This window comes from Hyalella azteca, unplaced genomic scaffold, assembly GCF_000764305.2.
Source record: "Hyalella azteca isolate HAZT.00-mixed unplaced genomic scaffold, Hazt_2.0.2 contig10210, whole genome shotgun sequence".
Classification (NCBI taxonomy): Eukaryota; Metazoa; Arthropoda; class Malacostraca; order Amphipoda; family Hyalellidae; genus Hyalella; species Hyalella azteca.
This window is the reverse complement of record NW_025940256.1, coordinates 598,865-625,282: the sequence shown is the minus strand read 5'-3', so window position 1 is coordinate 625,282 and position 26,418 is coordinate 598,865. Positions and strand designations below refer to the sequence as shown.

At 37.5% G+C, this 26,418-nt stretch overlaps 1 protein-coding gene across 2 annotated transcripts in view; it reads left to right on the top strand.

Annotated features, from left to right (window-relative positions):
- Nucleotides 1-26,199, top strand: part of LOC108678435 (TRPL translocation defect protein 14-like) — a 31,635-nt gene extending 5,436 nt beyond the window's left edge. The window contains exons 3-12 of one of the 2 annotated variants that reach the window (XM_018166855.2): nucleotides 1,151-1,188; nucleotides 3,800-3,837; nucleotides 8,556-8,698; nucleotides 9,348-9,470; nucleotides 11,050-11,172; nucleotides 11,650-11,784; nucleotides 12,931-13,009; nucleotides 14,191-14,398; nucleotides 15,063-15,244; nucleotides 24,913-26,199. In XM_018166855.2, the coding sequence (XP_018022344.1) occupies nucleotides 1,151-1,188; nucleotides 3,800-3,837; nucleotides 8,556-8,698; nucleotides 9,348-9,470; nucleotides 11,050-11,172; nucleotides 11,650-11,784; nucleotides 12,931-13,009; nucleotides 14,191-14,398; nucleotides 15,063-15,244; nucleotides 24,913-25,010 (1,167 nt within the window). In that variant the 3' untranslated portion in view covers nucleotides 25,011-26,199. Of the gene's footprint in view, nucleotides 1-1,150; nucleotides 1,189-3,799; nucleotides 3,838-8,555; nucleotides 8,699-9,347; nucleotides 9,471-11,049; nucleotides 11,173-11,649; nucleotides 11,785-12,930; nucleotides 13,010-14,190; nucleotides 14,399-15,062; nucleotides 21,784-24,912 lie in introns of those variants that run through there. The other variant, XM_018166854.2, reaches the window with a different exon arrangement.
- The last annotated feature ends 219 nt before the right edge of the window (nucleotides 26,200-26,418 follow it).

Genomic DNA, 26,418 nt, shown 5'->3' with positions numbered 1-26,418 from the left:
ATTCGAGGTTAATTTTTTAAAATGCCTGGTAATTGATTGCTGGGAAATATTCACTTATTGATGGTGATCCAGACGACACGATCTATAGGGTATAGATTTGAAGTAAACAATTGAATTATAAATAGTGTTTAGAAATGTTCCGAGTCATTCCTTGCATTTGATATGTCAGAGAAAAATCTTATGATTATAACAACTGAACACTGATTCTTAATCTTTCATGTATTTTTCCTTAAATATCAAATTGACTCAAGAAAACTAAACTCACCAGTTATAAAACCTAAAAGCACATGAAGAAAGGTCAAATTTATACTGAAAAGATTATAACGGATGTACCAACCGTAATCGAATCAAAACAATCGAAACGTAATTGAAAATTCATTTAATTAACAATTTCGAGTGGAAGAAACTAAGCGTTGCGGCGACAAGGTTTAAATGAATGTAAATTTGTAAACCCGTTTATCGGTACGTAGGTTTTAATTCTTTCAGTGTAAATTTTGTTATGTCGTGATTTTATTTTTATTTTTGTAGGTTTTAATCATTCATTTTTTATTTTAACAATTCGCAGAAAACATACCCAAACGTATTTTGCCCGTATTTGAAATTTGTATAACATTACCGTAGTTCGTATAAAGCAAATTAGGATGGAATATTTTACTAAATAAAGCAATTTGACTACCATGGTTTTGATGCAATAAATTTTGATTAACTACTTAGAAATCCGTAACACCAATTGTTCAGAGTGACAACATTTAGAGATGTCATTACGGTTCTGAAGTGAAACTATTGTCGGTCGTTCGATGAAATGCGTTCTTTGGAAGACGAAAAAAATCTCCAGGTTATGACTTCTTACCCTCAATATAATAAATAAATTCGATATATTTATTACAAAAATTATGATGAAGTGTTTTTGCAACTTAAACGGTGGGTGGTTTTGTTGATAACAGTCGGGCTGTTCAATTTAGTTTCGGACTGTACACGCAGAACAATCCATGGCTCATAATGTCCAAATTACTACACTTTCTGCACGCAGCACCGCGGTGACACGCCTCTTTGCATAGCTAAACTGGGTCAAGATGACCTACATCCATCTCTAATTGGATAAAATCTCATTTATTTCTCTGAGTGTAATAATTTATTTTTCTCATTGCAGGTGTACAGAGTGCCGGAAACTGCAACCATTCTCCTCAGGTGAGTCGCGGGATTACTTAGATCTTTTTAACATATATTTAATTTATGTTTTTATTCAATATAATTTTAATATGTTTACTTTTAAAAGTAGAGGCGACTTTGTCTATTTTTTTCGTGTATAAATAATTTTTCCTTTCAATAATAACTTTTTCAAAATGATGGCTCTCCCATGCACGGTTAAATTCCGGTGATAATCATGTGTGTTTAAGTTATTTTTGTTTTAAGTAATTCGTCTTTAAAAAAATTACTATTACAAGAACTTTTGATAGAAATCTATCGCGCGTAAATAATTTTTTCATTCAAACTCTAGTCTGCACCGATTTATTAAGCAACATTTTGTATCATGATGAAAATATTGATATCAAAGTAACGAACAACCAATGTGAAAGTCCACAATTTGAAACCGAAAACTCATATTTCGGCCAATTATATGCGTAATTATGAGAGTTTGTCCCTACCATGGAGCGGACATGTGAGGTTGCTAGGCAACGAAATAAACTAAGTTTACCCACGCGAGGTTCTGAGTGAGATTGTCCCTTCATGGGCCTGTTCTTTGCTATAATAAGGCCTGCATGCATATAGTCTCGTATTTGTTTATTTATAATTACAATTCTGTATTTCTAATTAATTAATTCAACGCTGCCTTCAGTCCTTATTGACGATAGCTAGTCTGATCTAAGGCTATTTTCTATTTCAAGCTATTTAATCCAAGCCTGTTTTGGACAAGTTTCAAGTTGCAAGAGGCCCTTTCAAAGATCTATTTTAGAAAAAAGGGCTAAAAAAAGATAAAGAGATCTATTTTCACAAAATTTTCACGAAACTCGTCTACTAATTATACATTCATAGTGAGTTATTATGTTGAAGTATGCGTATCACTTTATTTCTCATTAGAGAGATAACGTAATGGATTTCGTCATGTTCGTTTAAATTTGAGTGATAAGATATGAAGTGAAAATATTTAGTAGCGGATCCAAAATGAGGTAGCGCATAGCCAGTGCTTGCATTTGTCAGCATTTCCTTGCTTTACTTCAATTACTTTTTATTCTGATTTATCTGTTAATATCTGCTGTTCATTTAGATTAATTTATTTATTGTATCTTATTATACGTTCGATAAATCTTCATTAACCCGCAATTCATTCAATTTGTGTTAATATTCTACGCTTTATCTACGCTTTTTTGAGCTATTGAATGCGTTTTGTGTTTAAATAGTTATACATAGTTAAATAGTTATAATTAAAAGGTATGGATTATTGCATTACGATATATAATTAATTAAGAGGTATGGATTATTGTATTGATATATAATTAAGAGGTATGGATTATTGTATTGATATATAATAAAGAGGTATGGATTATTGCAATATGATATATAATTAAGAGCTATGGATTATTGCAATATGATATATAATTAAGAGCTATGGATTATTGCATTATGATATATAATTAAGAGGTATGGATTATGGATATGTATTATCCTCTTGTTGTGCACTGTTCTAGTGAATATGTAGTGTGTTCTTCTCTCTTGTTTACCATGTTCTCTTGTCCTGCCCTGTTCAATGTGTTCAATACTATTAATTTAATGTTCTTAAAATCTCGTGTTCCATCATCGTTTCATCATTTCATCATTCCATCATTTCACCTTCGTTCCATAATTCCTTCAGTTTCATCATCATTCCATCATTCCATCTTCGTTTCACCATTCCTTCCTTCCATCTTCGTTTCATCATTCCATCATTTCATCTTCGTATCATCATTCCATCATCTTCGTTTCACCTTCGTTTCATCATTCCATCATCTTCGTTTCACCTTCGTTTCATCATTCCATCATCTTCGTTTCATCTTCGTTTCATCATTCCATCATCTTCGTTTCATCTTCGTTTCATCATTCCATCATCTTCGTTTCATCTTCGTTTCATCATTCCATCATCTTCATCATCCTTCCATCATATTATTATTCGCCGTCAACACGTATAACGGCGCCTGTCAGTTGCCTGTGTCTGCATGACAGTCTGACGCACGCTCAGCATCACGTGTTGCCTGAAACCTGTCAGGGTTTGTGCGTGTTAGTTGCACTATATTTAACCTCTCACGTTAGTGCGTTGAACAGTTCTTGCGGGCCGTATTTAATCTTTTATTTGTATGCCTGCTTTATTTAACCTGTCAGTTTCACGCGTCGGACAGTTCATGCTTTACATAAGAAACCTTTTAAGTTCAATGCGCATTGGGATATGCGTGTTTCATGCTTTACTTCTATCTTGTAATTTTTACGTATCATATTTTCATATTTACACGTCTGTTCCCCGCATTAGTTTTAAGCTATATATTTTTCTACGTATCACAATTTCATTATTCGTTTTACGTATCAGTTTTCCGTTTATTTTTCCTGCACTTCTGTAACATTATAAATTTGAGAATCAAATTCTATTTCCCTCATAATGTTTACATTATATTTTTCAAGTATCACATCTACATGTCAGTCCCACGCATCACTTGATCATTGTATTATTTTCTTTACGGTTTATACATGTGAGTGTTATATGTATGTATTTGTCAACTCGACAGTGTTCTGTATATCATGTGTTAGTTTTCACGTATCATTTCTGTTACAGCGGCGGTGTGAAGTTTGCAGACCTCACCGAAGAAGAAGGTAAGTATATACGAAAAGTTGTACGTGTCTGAAAAGTGTACGCGTCTGAAAAATTGTACGTGTCTGAAAAGTTGTTCGTGTCTGAAAAGTTGTACGTGTCTGAAAAGTTGTTCGTGTCTGAAAAGTTGTACGTGTCTGAAAAGTTGTACGTGTCTGAAAAGTTGTACGTGTCTGAAAAATTGTACGTGTCTGAAAAGTTGTTCGTATTAAGTTTTTTCAATGCTGGTCTGCATTCACTTATAGGAATGAATGGGCCATACATTCGTTCCATCATTCACTTGAGTGTCAGTCCCACATGATAGATTATGAGGATAATTGAAGGATAATGGTAATTAGAAAAATCTACTGAATCGTATTTTTTTATAACAGCTTAGTTCACTCTAAGTTTCATGCTCTATATTTTGGCTATCAATAATAACTGTATTATTGAAAAAAGTTCCGACAAAGTCGTCTTTGTGTATCAGGAAATTTATCAAGGAATTCTTTAATTGAATTAAACAAATTTTCGCTCCAGGCACGTGTCTGTATATAAGCTGAACGCTCGACGCTGACTCAGCGTCTGCAGCTCGTAGGTTCATCATAAGGAATATGCTGACGTAGCGTCCTATAAACCATGCTGCAACCATCGCAATCTTTCCACCTGCTGCTCATGTCGGGAGTCCAATGTACTAATGATAAAAAATATAAATATAGAAAATATAAAAATAAACTCAGTACTCGCTGCAGTGAGTGACAGAGAGCGCATTTTCTTGTTGACGAAAACGTGAAGTCACGGACAGACGGACAGACGGACAGACGGACAGACGGACAGACGGACAGACGGACAGACGGACAGACGGACAAACGGACAGACGGACGGACAGACGGACAGACGGACGGACGGACGGACGGACGGACGGACATGACGAGCACAATAGCGCCTTTTTTCCAAAAATGAGAAATTGCGCTTAAAATCAATCGTTCATTCAATATTTTTTTAATTAGGCTTAGTTAAGTGATTTTTCCTGAGATAATTAGGGTCGGTACTTTCAACCGTTGACTTAATTTTTTAACGAGGTTTCGTTAATAGATTGGTTGCTGATATTGCAGGCAAGTATTAATGGAATGCAAATTCATTTAGATTTAAGTATATTATTAAATAAATGAGTTAAGCTTATCTAGCTAGATATTTAATTACCATATTATTGCAGTCTGAGGCAAAATATCGTATCTCAAATTTTATTATCTGCTAATAAAAGGAAGGCTTAATTCGAGTTGAGGCTACCGCCAAAGATGTAAGAGTTGCCACTCAGTATATACTGCCCTTAACTCACCGCTCATCGATGAAAACAATACTGGCTAGAACTACGATTTTCGGGTTAGATTACCATATGATAATTTCGGAGCTCTTATGATCCTGACAAGAAGCTGTGATCCAGTTTTATTATAGTTGTTGTTCGTGATGAATTTCAGGGGCTCTTGTTGTACCGTGTCTTATTCTCGAATTTTCACATTCGCGTGGTTTCCGTAGCTGCGTTGTTTCTGCTAATTTTTTTTAATTTAACTTACACATGAACGTGATTCATTAGTTGATTGATTTTCTATTGACATGCTTTTGCTGTGGCGTGCTTGTAAGCGATCGCGTGCTGCGAGTATCTGGGGCGAACGCACGGGTCTTGGTTGGCGTGGCGACGACGAACGCTGCGCCCTTGACGTTTTTGTTGCGATGGCTAAAACGCGGCGAGCGATTACTGAGCCTCCAGCCTGCTGAGGCATGCGTGGCAGCGCTAGCAGCATGCGTGGCAGCGCTGGGCGGCATGCGTGGCAGCGCTGGGCGGCAAGCGTGGCTGCCGTGGCAGCGCTGGGCGGCATGCGTGGCTGCCGTGGCAGCGCTGGGCGGTATGCGTGGCTGCCGTGGCTGCGCTGGGCGGCATGCGTGGCTGCCGTGGCAGCGCTGGGCGGCATGCGTGGCTGCCGTGGCTCGTGGCAGCGCTGGGCGGCATGCGTGACTGCCGTGGCAGCGCTGGGCGGCATGCGTGGCTGCCGTGGCAGCGCTGGGCGGCATGCGTGACTGCCGCGGTCTAATTAATTCAACTAGAATCGAATAATAGACCGTTAGATTATGGTTAGATTCTTCTCCAGATTTTTGTTTAGGATTTCCGTTGTTATCTACTCGCCATAGTTAATTCTTGTGCATGTTCATGTACACTCACAAGCTTGTGTGTAATTTACGTGTAGCAAAATGGATGTGTGTTGTGTATACATTCAAAGAAAGAAATGGGTCCTACCGTCCAAATAGTTACCAACACAGGAGCAGAAAGTGGGTCGCTATTCGAAAAACGTCTCACTCATTTTTCTGAGTGTAGGAATGATGAACGCCCATGCTCTACCTACACTTGTGTCCCGAGCGTTCTGAGACGGTCTTGTTGTTAGGCTGGAGGTATGTTTTTCAAGTAATTATGTTGATTATATATATTACTCACTATGGCCGTGTTTCGCTAAAATAAAAAAAAATTCCATCATGCTTTGCAAAAATAACTGCACGACGTATTGATTTTCAATAATTTTTCGTTTACTTCTGCAAGCGTCAATTAGTGTTACCTGAAACTATATAATTAAAGCTTATCAATTCGATATTTGTTTCAATGAAAAGGTTTTAATTTCTCGACGAAATTTATACCGAAACTCAGCTCTCGATATTGACTGTGGTCACCCAAGGAGAATTGAACGTTGAAATGACGTTGATTAAACATTGTTTTGACGCAATCAACTTGTAACAGCGTTGTTTCAACGTCATTTGCGTCGAGAGAGTTGCTGTAGTATTATTATTTCACATTGATATATTAGTAGTAGTGTAAGTAATGTAAGTTCACTAGTAGTAAGGTTACTAATTCGGAAGTAATTTTACTACTACATTGGTAGTAACGCTAACACACATGGTATTAATAATAAAGTGCGCGTATCTGTGATACCATCCCGACTCCAGGCTCTCGTATCTGACCCAACGACCTCAGGTCTAATTATCGCTTAGGAATTCTTCATTGATATTGACTGATAGATAATGAGGTCTTCGGGGCTCACTTTGTTTTCGTTTATGTCTTGTCACGCGACTGATTGATCATACTTTTGCTGCTGACAATCACACGCGACCAATCGATTGGCGGTTGAACTTTTGCTGCTGCCACTCACATGCAAGTCTCACTGTTGTGTTTTCGATGCTGACGATATATACGAATTTTATACTAGATTTTAGACGTAGTAGATGCTCACTACTACGGGATGACGTTCCAAACTTGTACTAAATGGAAGCAGAGCAAACAATTTATTCAACAATATTCAACTCATAATCGATGTATGTCTTCAGCTCACCGGCAGTATAAATGCGTGCCGTGTGAAGCCTGTACTTGTATGCTACGCTTGTTGTACTATCGTTGTACGATAGTACGTCCGGTGTACTATCGAACTAGTTGTATTATCAGAGCACCGTAATGCTTCTTGTATAGCGATGTGATAGTGAGGGATGTGATAGTGAGGGAGGTGATAGTGAGGGATGTGATAGTGAGGGATGTGATAGTGAGGGATGTGATAGTGAGGGATGTGATAGTGAGGGATGTGATAGTGAGGGATGTGATTTGATTGTGAGCAATGTGATTGTGAGCAATGTGATTGTGAGCAATGTGATTGTGAGCAATGTGATTGTGAGCAATGTGATTGTGAGCAATGTGATTGTGTGCAATGTGATTGTGTGCAATGTGATTGTGTGCAATGTGATTGTGTGCAATGTGATTGTGTGCAATGTGATTGTGTGCAATGTGATTGTGTGCAATTTGATTATAAGCAATTTGATTATAAGCAATTTGATTATAAGCAATTTGATTATAAGCAATTTGATTGGGAGCAATGTGATATAGAGCGAGATGACTGTGAGCGTGATTATGGTGAGCAAGATGATGGTGAGCAAGATGATGGTGAGCGTGATTATACTTGAGCGAGATTATAGTGAACGAGAAAAGTATGGCAATGTTCATTGTTGCAGAGCTGTTTAATAGTGAGCGCGATGATGTTGAGTGAGCAAAAGACCGTTTTGTTTATTATTGTAGAGATGAATAACAGTGAGCGAGCAATTTACCGTAATGTTAGCGTATAACGATGTGATAGTGACCGAGATGAGCTGATACAGTCGCTGATAAGGCCGCTCTCATGCTGCCCTACACAATATAATGTGCATGAATGACTCTTTTTGTAGCAAGGCATTGTTTATCGTCTTGTCTCTATTTCGCTTGCACAATTTTGGCAGTGAAGTGTCGCACATATGGCCTTAGTATATAGTGCCTTGAGACACTAATAATTTCTCTACACAAACATCACATATATCCTCGAACCGCATTCTAACTAAAACATGGTGATTTCACATATATACTCACACACACGTATAACATATTTACTCGTGCATACAAACATACAACATATTTATTCTCACACAAATAACATTTATTCACATATACACATACAACATATCTAAACGCACACACATAAGTTATTTATGTAATTTGTTATGGATCGTTTTGAGCACAATTTGTAATTGGTTAGCAGCGTTGAACGTTGAACTCAGCAGCGGTCAATTGTTATGAAACCTCTTAAGCGTAATTGAATAAAACAGCCAAAAAATTCACCCTAACTAATGAAAAAAAACGTTCATCATTAATCATTTTAAGAACAATTTTGAATTTGTTGTGCAGCGCTGAAGTTCCAGGAGAACCTGCTGCTGGCCATGATCCAGCTGGAGGCCGTGTACTTCGACCTGGCGCGCTCCTGCCGCCGCAACTGCCTCATCATCTGCGACCGCGGCACCATGGACGCCTCTGCCTTCATACCTCAGCAGGTGTCCGGCGCTGAACTATGTATATTATGGATACATGATGTGTATATTTGTGCTAAATTGTATATAATATAGATACATGATGTATATATTGTTACCTTTATATATATTATGGATAGATGATGTCTGTATTTGTGCTGAATTGTACTAATGAGAGCTGAACCATGTGTGTCTGGGGCTGCATTGTATCCATTAACCAGAGACGCATCTGCCTTCATCTCTTAGCAGGTACATGGAGCTTATTTGTATATATTAGGGCCAGTCGATGTGTAATGTGTATATTGGGGCTGCATGATGTGTAGATGTGGGCTGCACTGTATATATTATATATTGGCTTCTGGACGATGTGTGTATGGGTGCTGCGTGCTATAGAGGAGGGTTACATGATATAAATACGGTAGTTGTGTATGCTATGCATTAAGGTTAAATAGTATTTCAGTACCTATCTTCCTAACTGCTGGCTGATGTGTAGTGGACTAACATTTGATTGATACAACAACATTCAAACAAATACTCTCTGAAGTAAAACTTTACTTACATAGCCACAGGGGCATGGAAGGAAAGTTTATCTTCATAAAAGCGCAAATATTTTCTCATGTTGCTTTTAAAAAATGAATGAATGTTATTGGTATTGAGATACTCATTTATTCAGGCCTGGGACTGTATCTTGGCGAACAACCACCTGAACACCCTCGAGCTCCGGGACAACCGCTACAACCAAATCATACACATGGTGTCTGCTGCGGTGGGGGCGGAGGCCTTCTACAGTACAGAGGTCAGAGGTCATGCTAGGTCAAGTCAGGAGGTCATGCTAGGTCAAGTCAGGAGGTCATGCTAGGTCAAGTCAGGGGGTCATGCTAGGTCAAGTCAGAGGGTCATGATAGGTCAAGTCAGTAGGTCATGCTAGGCCAAGTCAGGGGGTCATGTCATGCTAGGTCAAGTCAGGAGGTCATGCTAGGTCAAGTCAGGAGGTTATGCTAGGTCAAGTCAGGAGGTCATGCTAGGTCAAGTCAGGAGGTCATGCTAGGTCAAGTCAGGAGGTTATGCTAGGACAAGTCAATAGGTCATGCTAGGACAAATCAGGAGGTCATGCTAGGTCAGGTCAGGAGGTCATGCTAGGTCAAGTCAGGAGGTCATGCTAGCAGCTAGATCAAGTCAGAGGGTCATGCTGGGTGAAGTCAGGAGGTCATGCTAGGTCAAGCCAGGAGGTTATGCTAGGCTAAGTCAGGGGGTCATGCTAGGCTAAGTCAGGGGGTCATGCTTGGTCAAGTCAGGAGGTCATGCTAGGTCAAGTCAGGAGGTCATGCTGGATCAAGGTCAAAGTTAAATCACTTTGAGTCAAAATCAAGTCACTTTATGTCGAGTCACGTTTGGTAAAGCCACGTTTGGTAAAGTCAAGTCACGTTTGGTTAAGTCACGTTTGGTAAAGTCAAGTCACGTTTGGTAAAATATTGTTTGGTAAAGTCAAGTTACATTTGGTAAAGTCAAGTAACGTTTGGTAAAGGCAAGTTACGTTTGGTAAAGTCAGGTCATGTTTGGTCAAGTCAGGTCACGTTTGGTCAAGTCAAGTCACGTTTGGTCAAGTCAAGTCACGTTTGGTCAAGTCAAGTCACGTTTGGTCAAGTCAAGTCAGGTTTGGTCAAGTCAGGTTTGGTCAAGTCAGGTTTGTTCAAGTCAGGTTTGGTCAAGTCAGGTTTGGTCAAGTCAGGTTTGGTCAAGTCACGTTTGGTCAAGTCACGTTTGGTCAAGTCACGTTTGGTCAAGTCACGTTTGGTCAAGTCACGTTTGGTCAAGTCACGTTTGGTCAAGTCAAGTCACTTATGGTCAAATCAAGTCACGTTTGGTCAAGTCAAGTCACTTTTCGTCAAGTCAAGTCACTTTTCGTCAAGTCAAGTCACTTTTCGTCAAGTCAAGTCACTTTTGGTCAAGTCAAGTCAAGTCAAGTTTGGTCGAGTAAAGTCAAGTTTGGTCAAGTCAGATGATGCCGCTCAATTTCGCAAATTTAGGCAAAGAAACTAATAAAGCGGCGAGTAAATGTGAGTTGATATCCCTCATTTATACCATTCCAAGTGACCGTAACTATAGCTAATGAAGGAACGAATAGCGCCCGCAACGATTCAAGACCAATGGCAGCGTCATCATTTCGTTAAATGAATATCAGTGGACTCCTCTCATTCCTTGTTACATTATCATCACTCGGATAAATGAGACTCTTATCATTAATTAACTACGCACCAGCATCATCACTCCAATTAACGAGACTCTTATTACCAATTAACTACACACCAGCATCATCACTCCAATTAACGCGACTTATTATTAACTAACTACGCTGGACACCTGACCGCGTCCAGGACCATGTGGTGCGCAGCGAGAACCTGGACCTGGCGAGGGAGCTGGACCGCAAGGCCGCGCAGGCCTGGATCGGCCACCCATACTTCGACGTCATCGATAACACGTCTGACTTCGATACCAAGGTACGATTAGGGTTTCATGTTCAATCAAAAGATCTTATGACGAATATGTCCGTTGTATTCAAACTTGTCGATACCAAGGTACGATGATGGTTTCATGGTCAATCAAAAGATCTCTTTACGAAGTTGTCCGTTATTAAATTTGTCGATAGCAAGGTACGATGATATTTTCATGATAAATTTCAACGATTTGGTTGCCAATTCTACCCATATATATTTATAAAATGTATTCATTCATTATTGTCGTCATCAAGGTGAAGAAAAGTTTGGCATATCGCTACGAAGATTTAATGACTCGTTTGTTTGCCTTGAAACGGTGATACTATAAAGCTTTAGTGTTAGTGACTCGTTTGTTTGCTTCAAATGACGCTATTAAGGCTTAGTGACTTATTTGTTAGTCAGATAACTATGATTTGAGGACTCGTTTGTTTGCCTCAATCTAATGACATACGAAGGCTTCGTAACAAGTTTGTTCGGCAGATCAAGCGCATGATCAGCATGGTGTGCCAGAAGATAGGCATCGACACGGGCGATCGACTCAAGAACAACGCACGCAAGCTCAAGTATTTGGTGCTCGGACCTCTGCCCCCTGTTGACAAGTTCCCCAAGTTTAGGGTAAGATTTGTGAAATAGGGTAAGATTTACGAACTAGGGTAAGATTTGTGAAATAGGGTAAGATATACGAAGCGTGGTATTATTTACGAACTAGGGTAAGATTTATGAGCTAGTGTAAGATTTACGAACTAGGGTAAGATATACGAAGCATGATATTCTTTACGAACTAGGGCAAGAAGGAATGAGGATTAGGAACAATAGTTATACCTACAAGAGTAAATACCGCATATGTCATAAGAAACTGGACTAAAAGTGAGAATAAAGATGAAAATAAATAAAAAAAAACAATAAAAAATCTCTATATATGAACAAGACTAAAGCAATAGCTAACATGCAAACAGAATTAAGAAACGATGGTGAAACATTATTAAAAAAAAAAGATTTCTACGAGTTTCACATCGTATGCAACACCGCAGACTTGAGAATCAAGTCTAATGGATCATAGTATACTGTATCGTGTTTCTTGCGACATATTATAAAAAAATTACTTTATAATTATTCCTTGAATGTGTTTAAAATGAGTTTAAATGTATATTAATTTCATCTTTGCCGTCATAAGTGAGTACTTGTCTTCTTCTTTATAGTTCAATAACAGCGATTTGTTTTTAAGAATCTTTCATCTCCTCATTTCAGTTAATTCGAATCAAACTGCACTAAAGGGCAGATGGAGATGTAAAAATTATTTGAAACGTTCGCCAATATTTTAAAAATTGCTATTCTAAAAGTGCACGTAGCTGGTTATGTTATCTGAATCTATTAAATTTAAGTTATGGGTTGACTAGTTGTCAGTTTTTTCTGAGATCTTGTAATTATGTTTTTGTATTACGCCCTCTGTTATACATCAATTAGTAATTTATTAATTAATATTATTATTACTAATTTATTATTGATAACTAATTTGTTTTGTATCCATCAATGTGCCATTTTATAAATAATATCATTATTATTAGTGTTAATTTCAATAACTAATTTGTGTTGTGTGGATCAATTTGCAATGCAATAATTACATTATTATTATTTTTATAATTTTTAGTATTTCTATCAATACCTAATTTGTCTTGTATGCATCAATAGGCAATTACTTAATCAATACAATTAATGTTAATATTATTACTAATAAGTAATTTGCACCGTTTATCTGTGCAGGACTTCACGGTAGAACACATCTACCTGCGCACCAACTCCCGCAAGATGCAAGCCCGCATCCGCAAGCGCGGCGCCGACGGTAACCAGATATACCATAATAAATTTTATGAATTATAATATTTTATATACTGGGATATTAGTATATTATTTTATTATGATCGTGATGTACATTTTGTTGAAACGAGATATCACATAATAAATTTATAAGAATTACAATATTTTATATAGAGGGATATTAGTATATTATTTTATTATGATCGTGATGTACATTTTGTTGAAACGAGATATCACATAATAAATTTATAAGAATTATGACATTTTTATACTGGGATATAAGTATATTATTTTATTATGATCGTGATGTACATTTTGTTGAAATTTATCTGGTTATTGTGGAAACTCGTTCTTCTGTCACGCATGGTTTGCGTCTCAAAGTTCCGTTCTTTAGGATGCATTTCCAGTTTGAACTTCTATTATATATAGCAAGGATGAATGTTGATAGCAGCTTTTAATCCTGTCAATAAACGTTTCCCTTGCATTAGCTGCTATGAGTGGCATTAATTTTAAATGCGTTACTAGCGTTGAATTCGTGGCTGCCGTGAATTCCCGTTCACGTTGCTGGCAAACGCAAAGGTGAATTTTGTCTGCTATACCCACGCTGTTGTCGCTGTTGCTGAGTGCTGTTGTACCTGTTACTGACGTAAATTCTACTTGCATTACATGCACTCGCTGTTACTGTCCCTGTTACTACCGGTTGTTGTTCCAGTTACTGTCCCTGTCTCTATTACTGTCTCTGTTACTGACGTAAAATGTACTTCTGAATCAAGTAATCCTGTTACTGTCCCTCCTACTGACGAAAAATGCACTTCTGACTATGTAATCCTTGTTACTGACCCAAAATATACTTCTGATTCAAGTAATCCCTGTTACTGTCCCTCTTACTGTCCCTGTTACTGTCCCTGTTACTGTCCCTGTTACTGTCCCTGTTACTGTCCCTGTTACTGTCCCTGTTACTGTCCCTGCTACTGACGTAAAATGTCCTTCTGTATCAAGTAATACCTGCTACTGACGTAAAATGTCCTTCTGTATCAAGTAATACCTGCTACTGACGTAAAATGTCCTTCTGAATCAAGTAATACCTGCTACTGACGTAAAATGTCCTTCTGTATCAAGTAATACCTGCTACTGACGTAAAATGTCCTTCTGAATCAAGTAATCTCTGTTACTGTCCCTGTTACTTACTTACCTCTGCGCTGACAGGACGGCACTCGTACACCTACACGATCAGGAAGCCGGAGAAGCTCGGCCAGATCGTGGAGGTGCGGACTCAGGTGACCCAGCGGGACTGGAACACCGCCAAGGGTCAGGCCGACGACCAGCACTTCGTCATATACAAGACGCGGCGCTGCTTCCTCCATAACGACCAGTACTTCCAGCTCGATATTTACCGCGAGCCCTGCCATAAGAGGTGCTTCTAAGGGCGGGTAGGATATTTACCGCGAGCCCTGCCATAAAAGGTGCTTCTAAGGGCGGGTAGGATATTTATTTAGGATATTTACCGCGAGCCCTGCCATAAAAGGTGCTTCTAGGGGCGGGTAGGATATTTGATTAGGATATTTACCGCGAGCCCTGCCATAAGAGGTGCTTCTAAGGGCGGGTAGGATATTTAATTAGGATATTTACCGCGAGCCCTGCCACAAAAGGTGCTTCTAAGAGCGGGTAGGATATTTAGTTAGGATATTTACCACCTGCCCTGCCATAAAAGCTGCTTCTAAGGGCATGCAGGATGTTTATTTAGGATATTTACCACCTGCCCTGCCACGAAGGTGCTTCTAAGGGCATGCAGAATATTTTTAATTAGGATATTTGCACTGAGTCCTTCCTCAAGAGGTAATCCTAAGTGCATGTAGGATATTTACCGTGAGCCCTGCCACAAAAAATTAAGTTATGTCCTACCAGGAAATTATGACTTTCAATGTTATAATCAGCGTCGGAACAGATTCATCCACTTAACGTGTATCTAAGATAAATGCTGATCTGTGCGTATAACTAATCTTACTGATTTATTTATTTATATGTGTGCGTAATGCAGGTGCGACGGGCTGATTTATTTATATGTGGACGTAATGCAGGTGCAACGGGCTGATGCTGCTGGAGACGTACTCGACGTTGACGGCGGAAGAGATGACCACCCGTTTGCCTGCGTTCCTGAACGTCGCCAGGGACGTGACGGGCAACCCTGAGTTCAGCATGTTCAACCTGAGCCTCCGTGATGACTGGGAGAACAACTCCAAGTTCTGCGTGAACATCGCCGGTAAGGACCTGAACAAAGGCGACAAGAACTGCCCTCTGGACCACATGGATGCCGAGGAGACGAGACTCAGGGCCGAGTGGGAGCGCGAGATGGAAGTTAATGAGAGCGAGTGGGATTTTTATCAGAAGAAGATTGTCAAAAGTTTGTCTTCTGAGTCCCATAAAGGTGGTGAAAGTGGTAGTGGTAGCGTCAACGGTGGTGGTAATGGTTGTGTAAGTTCTAATGGTGGTGATCGTAACGGTGGTTGTAGGAGTAAGGCTGAAAATTGCCGGGAAGCCGGAGGTGACGTCATCGATGCCGGTAACAACGTCGCTGGAGATGATGAGTTCAGAATAAAGGACGACGATGATCAGTTCTATGAAGATATGGATAAGAAATACAACGGCACGCGCGTCAACAGTGAAGGTGCCGCTGTTAACGGCCATGCGTAGTGATGGAGACTAATATGTCTCAAGCTCATCAAGTATAACGAATTATTCCAGTTGTCGAACACTGCACTACCGCTGTACCTATGCTGTACTACCGCTGCATGACCGCTGTAGGACCGCTGCACGACCGCTGCACGACCGCTGCACGACCGCTGCACGACCGCTGCACGACCGCTGCACGACCGCTGCACGACCGCTGCACGACCGCTGCACGATCGCTGCACGACCGCTGCACGACCGCTGCACGACCGCTGCACGATCGCTGCACGACCGCTGCACGATCGCTGCACGACCACTGCACGACCATACTGGTGCAAAAAGCTATTATGTTTGAAATCAAGTATGCGGATGAGCTTCAGTTGGGGATTTTAACAGATTATTGCTGCACCAAAACAAGCGTGGACGTAGCGCCCTGTTTTACTTACTGCTATCCCGGCAATGTTTTTGACAGCGCTGTTTATTGTTAACGTAATAACGTCTAATTTGTACACTTAATACTTCAGTATTCACTTTCAAAAATCACAGAACCAAAAGTGTGTTAATGCTTTATTTATGCAACACATTCTCATGTATTTACGAGTTATATGTAAAAATGACGTATTTTCACTGCACTCAAACCTAAAACCACCTCTCAGGTCCCAGTAACACTAAATGTGATTTCAGCCATATGCATATATTATACTATCACGTTTACAACTGTCTCGTTCAATTGGAAGTTGATCGACTATTGCGTCAAGATTAATAATATGGTAGATATTTTAAATTACAATATATTTGTACAATGATTCTTCACTTTGACGGCTGTGAAACAGACGTACGCCAACAAAATCCATCATAAAATCCTATTTTAAATTAATTGTGAGTTTTTAAACTACAATAGTCTATTAAGAAGAGAGTTTTCACGGGCGTTACTTTATATTGTTGTTGTGTCAATTAAATAATAAATCTATATGCTTACGCGTAATTTTTATGCTAGAAGTTGGAAATAATAAATTGTATGTTGCTGCATCTGTTGAGCCTGGTGCGTTTATGTGAAAAATACCAGTGCATTGTTACTAGAATAATTTGTGTGATTTCTTGCAATCAAGGAAATGAGTTTGGTAAATTGGACCACTTTGTCGAGTCCTGTGCTTGACTCACTTTGGACACTTTAATGGGTTACACTCTTTAATGAGTTAAACACTTTAATGGGTTACACACTTTAATGGGTTACACTCTTTAATGAGTTACACACTTTAATGGGTTACACACTTCAATGGGTTACACACTTTAGTGTGTTACACACTTTAATGGGTTACACACTTTAATGGGTTACACACTTTAATGGTTTACACTCTTTAATGAGTTACACACTTTAATGGGTTACACACACTTTAATGAGTTACACACTTTAATGGGTTACACGCTTTAATGGGTTACACACCTTAATGGGTTACACACTTTAATGGGTTACACACCTTAATGGGTTACACACTTTAATGGGTTACACACTTTAATGGGTTACACGCTTTAATGGGTTACACACTTTAATGGGTTACACACTTTAATGGGTTACACACCTTAATGGGTTACACACTTTAATGGGTTACACACCTTAATGGGTTACACGCTTTAATGGGTTACACACTTTAATGGGTTACACGCTTTAATGGGTTACACACTTTAATGGGTTACACATTTTAATGGGTTGCACACTTTAATAGGTTACACACTTTATTGGGTTACACACTTTAAGGGATTACACACTTTAAAGGGTTACACTCTTTAATGAGTTACACACTTTAATGGGTTACACACTTTAATGAGTTACACACTTTAATGGGTTACACACTTTAATGAGTTACACACTTCCAACTTAAAGCATAACCTACGGGCTTGAGATATAAAGTCTCTAAAACCTGCTAAATTGCATGGATTCATTTTTGGACTCACCGGAGTGAGTCACCTCGACTCCCTCATATGTTTGAGTGTAAATTATTTTTTCCCGAGTAAAAATCTACATTGGTGCAAGTGCCGGCATTTGCATATCATCTTGAGCTGCAATAACGTAAGGTTTTACACTCAAATAATTGAATGGGTACTATTGTCCAAATAGTGATCCACTTTTTTTACCAACAGCGTGAGTAGAAAAGTGACGTAGCATTGATACTCCCTTTACCGAGCCATACTGGGTCAAGATGACCCACAAAAACGCTATAAGTGTATCACTATTTAGACAAAGTCTCGCTCGGTTCTCTGAGTGTCTTAAGCCTCCACCGCTTGACGTGAACAAAATAAATAAGCACAAATATCGTCTGCTTGATTTTGTCTAATTATTGCGAGTTGAATAATTCATGTGTTAATGTTGTAAATTTGTATTTTTTATATATTCTATGATGTTTCTTGTTGATGTCGTTTCGCTTTTGACAATTTAAATTATTCACCTTCAAAAATGTATAAAATCGGTCATCTTAAAAATATTGAATTTGAACAGCGACGTATTGCGAGGTGATAAAGCCATTGTATTTTTCCTTAATATTTAATAGTTTAATTTGGCACGGTAACTAGTTACTATCTTGTAAAACCATTGTATTTTTCCTTAATATTTAATAATTTAATTTGGCACGGTAACTAGTTACTATCTTGTCACTGTAACTCATAACCAGGCTTTCAGGTACGAATGGACTTTACGACGATCGATATCTACGTAGCTAAATAATTCTTGGTAGTTTGTTGATTTAGTTCGTTAACTGTGTTTTACGAACGTTTTGAACTACCGATTGTTTGTTCCAGCTGATGAGTGTGAACTTAAACCGAGTTGCATTTTCTATAACATCGTACGTGTGACATATTAATTGTTATTAACGTAATTTTATGAATGTTTATTGAGATTGGCTGAACTTAATTAAGAAGTTAATTAAGTCGTAATTCTATTATAATGCATCCTCTAGGGCAGGAATTTCTTTAACTGTAGCAGGTAAAGAGTAAATTTCGCCCGTTTTTTAGAGCCTTGAAGATGCGGTGTATGTGCATTCCATTGAACAATTGATCGTTGTTGAATCTTGATCGTTCTTGGGTTTCCTACGTAGGGTATGTATGGCGAAAAATTGTTTTGCTGTATTTTATAACATCGTTTATCCACGTTCAATATTAATTCAAAATGATTTATCGCGGTGGATGTTATTGAAATTTTCGTATAGGTTATCAAGTAATATTGGCCATTACTTAAGTTTAGTTCGAGCGGTCGACCTGATAATTACCTTTAGAAATTAGTTGAAATTTAGTTAAGTTATTAGTATAAAGGCCGAGATAAGCATCTTGAAGATAACGTGAGGTGCTTTGCTCTATTATTATTACAGGTTTTAAATGGGTATAATGTATCATATTTTTTTAAAACTTGCATCGAATTCGACGCGGTTCTAGACTCGTGCAAATACACCATGTCTCGTTTACAACCGAATTAATTAATTTTAAAGTAATTTTTTTGTATTAAATGTAATATAAATTAAATTATCCTATAAAATCTTGAACGAAATATTTACGGTAACTGCAACTCGAGGAATTCATTTTGCATTTTAATTGTGTAAATATTGATGAATACATTTGAACGTGTGCATGGACAACATGTATCAATAAAAAAGTATGGAAAATCAAAATAATAATAATAATAATGTTCAAAAATAATGTTGAAATGTTTAAGAAGGTATGACCGAGTATCACGCGCGACGAACTTTTTAGTTCGGCTTGTGGCCAAAAAAATTGCTATGGTGCGCATTAATGAGAGCTCGCTTCACTCTCAATTATATATCAACTAATCAACTGAGCATAAAAATGAAAATATTTATGTGTAAAAATTTTTAACGAGGGAATCATGAACCCGGTTCTTATTAAAGTTGAATGAATTGGTAAGTTGAAAGCGGCGTTTCTTATTGTCGAGTCTATTGTGTAACGTTTAGGTTGTTTAAGAACCGAGCTCCCGAGTTGCTATTGTTTTAAGCAAATAATTTTATTGCGTCGAGCGCTCAGTGTGACTATAAAACTTGATCTCGGTGAATCCCATTCAAATTAAGACTCGAGAAATGAATGGATCATTTTGTCCAAATATTGACACACTGCCTGCACTGATGCACCCTTTGCCGAACCTAACTGTATGGGTTCAGGATTAGTCCTGATATATAAAAGGACAAAAGTGCGTTGCTATTTGAACTTGGGACTCGCTTATTTATATGAGTGTGAAGAGGCCGATATATTTCAACCTCCCCTGGGTGAAGGGGGAGGGGTGGATTTACGAAGACTTTAATAAAGATCAAAAGCTGATGATATTCGCCTGCGAATTTTTTTATGTATTCTGGCGATGATGAAAAACCATGAATAAGAAAAGAGTTCACGTTTGTCTTAATTCTAACAATAATCGTTATAATAATGAAAGTGATTGTTTAAAGTTGGCAATTTGCAGCCATTAATTGATACCTTTTGCCTTTCCTCAATGTCGCTCGTATGTTGATGAGTTCAACGTTGTTATGTCAACTCGATAGAAACACAAATATTGTTCCATTTTATTGGAGAAAAATTTCAGGACTACGTAAACAGAGAAATGTTGTATTGCGAAAATAGTGTAATTTCAAAATATCCACTGATAACGATAACGGCAAGTAGGTTCAATATTCGAGTCACAAAACTTTTGTTTCATTCATGTACTGATAAATCCATGTATTAATAATTTTATTAGCAAGGTTTATATGTTTTGCTCCTGCTAGTGTACTTGGAGATCTCTGTATTTTATGTGTTGTTTGTTTGTATTAACAATTATGTTGTATGTAGCAATAACGGTCCTTCACTCACTCTGTTTGGGCTTGTGTATTTTTTATCCGTTGAATTAATTGATGTTCTTGTATTTTTGTAATAATTCATTTTTTCGTTTGTTACTCTAGTTATGCTTAATGAGAATTTGTGTGCTGTGTTTTACTCACAGATTTTATGCTACTTTTCTCGTATAGTTAATACACGTGACGTGACACAAGTTGATACACATGACACAATCTTCAGCAACCCAATGCCATTTTACTTACTCTTTGATTTTTTTTAAGATATAAATAAAAATTTGATTTGAATTTACGCGGGACACGTAATGTTCTCATCATTTGTCGCATCTTACCTCGTTCAAGTTCATGAAAACCTGTCAATGCTGAAAAATTTGGCATTGAATGAGGCTGAGACAGAACGCGCTCATGCTAGTTGATTTATCAACAGAGGAAATAAACCTAATAACTTAATTTAAATAACATGAAGAATAAAACCACTACGTATATCGCTATTAAACGCAGTTCCTGAATCTCTAAAATACTTTTCGCTGCAGAGGTGAATTTTTTTTACTGGAATCTATTCTAAATTTATTTGGTTACCCCCGTTGAACTAGACCTCTCGAACATGTGCAGCTCAATATGGGAGCAATGTGCTGGATGATAGTACAATCCTTATAAAATTATTTTGTACGTTTTTATATCACTGACACTGAAGACTTTAATTAAATGTGCGGCGCAATGCAAGGTACAAATGTACAAAAATCTCGTACGTTTGTACTACACGCACGAAGTTCACATTATGTGCGTGGCCCAACGAGAATTAAAGTACGTATATCTATTACCCATTTGAGAGAAATTCGATATTCAAATCATATGCTTGAGTGGCCTAATGAAAGTAAAAGTGTACTAAAAACTTGGTGCTTTTTGTACTACACTGAGAGATATGAATGGGTCATATTGTCTATATAATGACACCCTACGCACCTGGCGATGATACACCCTTATGCCTGGCTAAAATGAGTCAGGGTCAGTCTCCCATACAAGAGCTAAAAGCGCATCGTTATTTGGACGAAGTCTCCTCATTTCTCTGAGTGTAGACATGGTGTCGTGGTAGATTGTGTAGCACTTGCGCGTAGGTAGCTGCAAAATCCTCCTACTACTACTCAAACACGTAGAGTGAGAAATGTGTAACTTAGAAATATTAATGTATAATATAACGTTATTAATATTAATAACAAAAGTGTTATGGTTGATGTTGCTCGTTGTAATGGCGTTCACGTCTATATAATCCGAACCTTATTTTTGCTGATAATAAATGACCTCACTGTTATGTTGTTATTATTGTTATCCCTGCTGTGTATGTCCCGCTAGTTACCGTCCTATTACCATTAGTTACCGTCCCGTTACCATTGGTTATCTACCGCACCTTTAACTACCGCATCCTTGTAACCCCACCCGGTCATGCCACCGGGCCGTCAAAACATGGCTTCAACATTTTCAACGTTCATTTTCAGTAAACATCTATTCCAATAATATTCACGATGAACTTGATTAAACTTAGAAAATAACCTAGCATTCAGGATTAATGATATCAACCCTACAACATTCATGAATATTAGGCATTTGGCATTCACGATGTCTAAACTTTCAAATTTCTAGAAAAACCGGTTAATAATCATCATCTTCAAACATTCGACATTCATCATGAGCAAACTTCAAGAATTTATATTTATAGATCGTTTAAAATCACTGACAAACAAGCATTTTACATTCACGATTGCTGAACGGTCGTGATGAACATGCATCCGCATTCACGATCTCTAAATATTCTGGATTTCCACTTATTCCTCATTCACGATTGTCGCTCATTCCTCATTCACGATTGCCACTTATTCCTCATTCACGATTGCCACGCATTTCTCATTCACGCTTGCCACGCATTTCTCATCCACGATTGCCACGCATTTCTCGTCCACGATTGCCACTTATTTCTCATTCACGATTGACACGCACTTCTCATTCACGATTGCCTCGCATTCCTTATTCACGAATGCCACGCATTCCTCATTAATGATTGCCACGCATTACTCATTCACTATTGCCACGCATTCCTCATTCACGATTGCCTCGCATTCCTTACTCACGATTGCCACGCATTCCTCATTCACGATTGCCTCGCATTCTTTATTCACGATTGCCACGCATTACTCATTCACTATTGCCACGCATTCCTCATTCACGATTGCCACTTTTTTCTCTTTCATGATTGCCACGCATTTTTCATTCACGATTGCCACGCATTCCTCATTCACGATTGCCACGCATTCCTCATTCACGATTGCCACGCATTCCTCATTCATGATTGCCACGCATTCCTCATTCACGATTGCCACGCATTTCTCATCCACGATTGCCACTTATTTCTCATTCACGATCGCCACGCATTTCTCATCCACGATTGCCACTTTTTTCTCTTTCACGATTGCCACGCATTTCTCATCCACGATTGCCACTTTTTTCTCTTTCACGATTGCCACGCATTCTTCATTCACGCGTCTGCATCTCACTGTGCGACGCGGCGGCTAAGAGATTTAACGCACATGAGGCTTGAGTTTGTTCATGTGATTGGTATAAACTTTGTCGTATAACCGCTAAAGAATAATTAATTTATTTCGCTTCGAGCGATTTCTACTCATGTTTTCAGATTTTTGCATCTACCTAACTCTTCTTGATTCACTCTGGCTCTCATTAGCAAGATAGTCATATTCAACGACTTTGTACATCACTTGTGAACGACTTTTAAAATAGTTTTACTGACTTTTAAAATAGTTTTACCGGCTTTTAGAATTGTTTATACCGGCTTTATAAAACGAATAACTAATAAAATTCCGCTGGAGAAGCTTGAAGTAAACAGCCGTGGAATTCTAGTCAGCCAATTGATGAAATTTACAATAATCGCGATGAAACAGTCTCAGAGTCATAAATAGTAGTAGTATATCTAAGTTATAATTCGCAATAAGCTCAGGGTCTGGGTTGGAATAACCTCAAGTCGTAATTCAGTACAATCTCAGGTCGTAATTCAGTAAACAATCTCATGTCGTAAGTTGCTACAACTTACGCCTAGTTGCCACCATGTTTGAACTTGCGCCACGAGAGCTCATTTCCACGACTTATGAGGACTGCAGTTCTAATAATGATATGTGTAAAAACATAATAACGTATAATAATAAATAAATAATTAGAGGTCTCTATCTGGGAGTTCAAGATTAATAACTTTTTTATTACATTGCTTATTTTATTGGACAACCAGCAGGTTAGCCTGACAATGCCCAGCAGGCTCGATAATGCCTGAAATTTTAGAATCACGTACCAGAATGCTAAAAATAATGAAGTTAGTATACGGTAATAAAGAAAAAAACTCAATCAAACCTACATTTTACAAAGAGTTTAGTACTCTCAATAGATTCGCAATTAGAAATATGAAAAAAGACATTGCGTCTCTTCAAATCAAATAAAAAAATCAAATCAAATCAAATTTCAATTTTTGATCCCATTTTTGCGTTTCAGTTCGTCAATGTCTCACTATTCTAATACTAACAGTGGAGCAACACAGAAAAAAATATATTTGAGAGATGAAAGGCGACATCACTAGGTATCATTACGCATATTATGATGCACGTTAATAATGCAAAAAATAATCTTTCTATTTTTCTTAAATTTCAGTTTTTCCCTCTATGACAGGAGCTCGGGAGTTCGTCAAATATTCATGCATGTGGACTTGTCATTATTTCTTATAATGTCTCGAATGCATTTGTGCATTCTTTCATGATTAAACTCATCCCCAGCGTAAACAAGCGAGTAAATTATGAATAAAAATATTAAAATCTACCTCTGCTTCGATGCTTTGAAGGATATTAAAAAAGTTATGGAATTATTTGCTCTGAAATGACGTAACTGTGTATTTATTTAGCCTCAAACGTGTGCATTTGTTATGGAATGTTGGTTGTATATTACATTTATAGAAGCCGTCATATTGTCTATTTTCACGGTGCCATTATCGAATAAGTGAATAGTTGTCATGAATATTATACAAATACTTGAATGATCGTAGATCGATAGATGAATGGGTTAAATTAGTATGTAATTTAGTCTCTTTATAGACTTGATTATACATCGCCATTGGGTTATTAAAAATCATTCTCTTATTATATCATATATGAGTTAAGAAAGCGAATATATTAATGCAGTCGCATTTATTCATTATTTCATCAATAAGTGGCTATAAACATTAGTGTTTCTCTGACCTTCTATATGGATATGTAGCTGCACTCATCATTTGTATGTCATGTTCCGCCATTGGGGGAGAAGCTCTTTTCTAAATTATAGATTAGGTATGCTAATTTTAGATTTTAGATTAGAATGTAATGATTTAATTTATGATTTTTTGCGTTTGTTTCAGATGAAGACGGTGATGTAACGTTCGACTCGTACTCTGCTCAGGATCTCTTGGCTCACTTCCTCCGTAGATCCTCTACAGGAGTCACTACGGTTCTATGACGTCATAGGCTGTAAGCAAAGGCAGGCTTCATTATATGTTCACTATTTATTTCATTATTAGGAAGAATTGAGATTGAGGATCAGACTGAAGGTGGCTTATTAAAGGCTGACGACCAGCCGGCTCTGAAACTACGGTAACTTTGAATAGAATTAATATACTTGGAGGCCAATTCAAACATAAAATTCATGATAAGAATTAAAATTTCTAATAAAACCCGTTAATTGCACCCACTCGAATTTCTAATTGGCATCTGAATTGGTTATGCATATGTAAAACCATGAGTCAATAACGCTTTATTCTAGTTTGTTTATTTTGAACCAAAATAGTAATGGATGTAAATAGTAAATCTAGATCATAGAAACTATTAGAGCCGGGCGTAAATATTGAATGCTCATCAATTATTGTGAGTTGACGTCATAAATTCTTAAACTAATTACCGAAGAAATCTCCTTAACCGTTTGCTCATTAGTGTTTAACTGTTTTTGTTGTTATGTATTTGTAGGTGCTGTTAATAATGTTATTACATGATCTTTGTACTGAGCGTCATGACATAACATAATAGTATGCAATAGTGTGAACACTCTAAATCAGTATAGCTAAACCCTTAGGCCGCAACTGATCTAGCTAAATTATTTATTTAAATTATGCGGTGTTTAAATGATTATACATGGCAGTTTTAGATACCTTTGTTGCGGTGCAATTTAGAATCAGAAATAGGTTATTTATAAATTCAGACATATCTTTAAATTATCATACGTTATTTTCGGAACAAACGCTGCCCTAATTTTTCAGTTAAGTTATAGGTTCTCTCAAAATAATGGGAAAATAGTTTGTTTGTTCTGTGACGAATTCACTTGTAATGTCTGATATTAGGCATGAACCGAATTAAAATATTCCTAGCTACATATGCTCGCAATTCGATGAATATCTTGACTAACGTTGAATTTGTTTATAGATATAATGAAACAAGTAAATGCTTGTGAGGGAAGAACTTTAACTTTTTCGTACATATATTATTTCTGTATGAATACTAGTAGAAATGAATAACTAGAGAAAAACCTTGTAAAATTGCTATTTCCTTATAGATAGCTGCATATCAAATATGTATTGATGATAGTTTTGTTCACAAACGAGTTTTATATTAAATTTAGACTAAATTACTGATCTCTGGTTAATATTTACAAATTAATATAAAAGTTTCAAGATTAGATAGTCCCCAGCTTTTTATTCAAAATTTCAAAATTGTTGATTCGATAAAAATTTATTTAGATTGATTCCTTTGTATTAAATTTATCTATTCAAATTTATTCATAATTTTCATTCAGATGTGCACGTACATTGTAACATAAAACATTATTTTTTATAATATATGTATGAAATACGTTGAGAAGCATAATTGAATGCTTA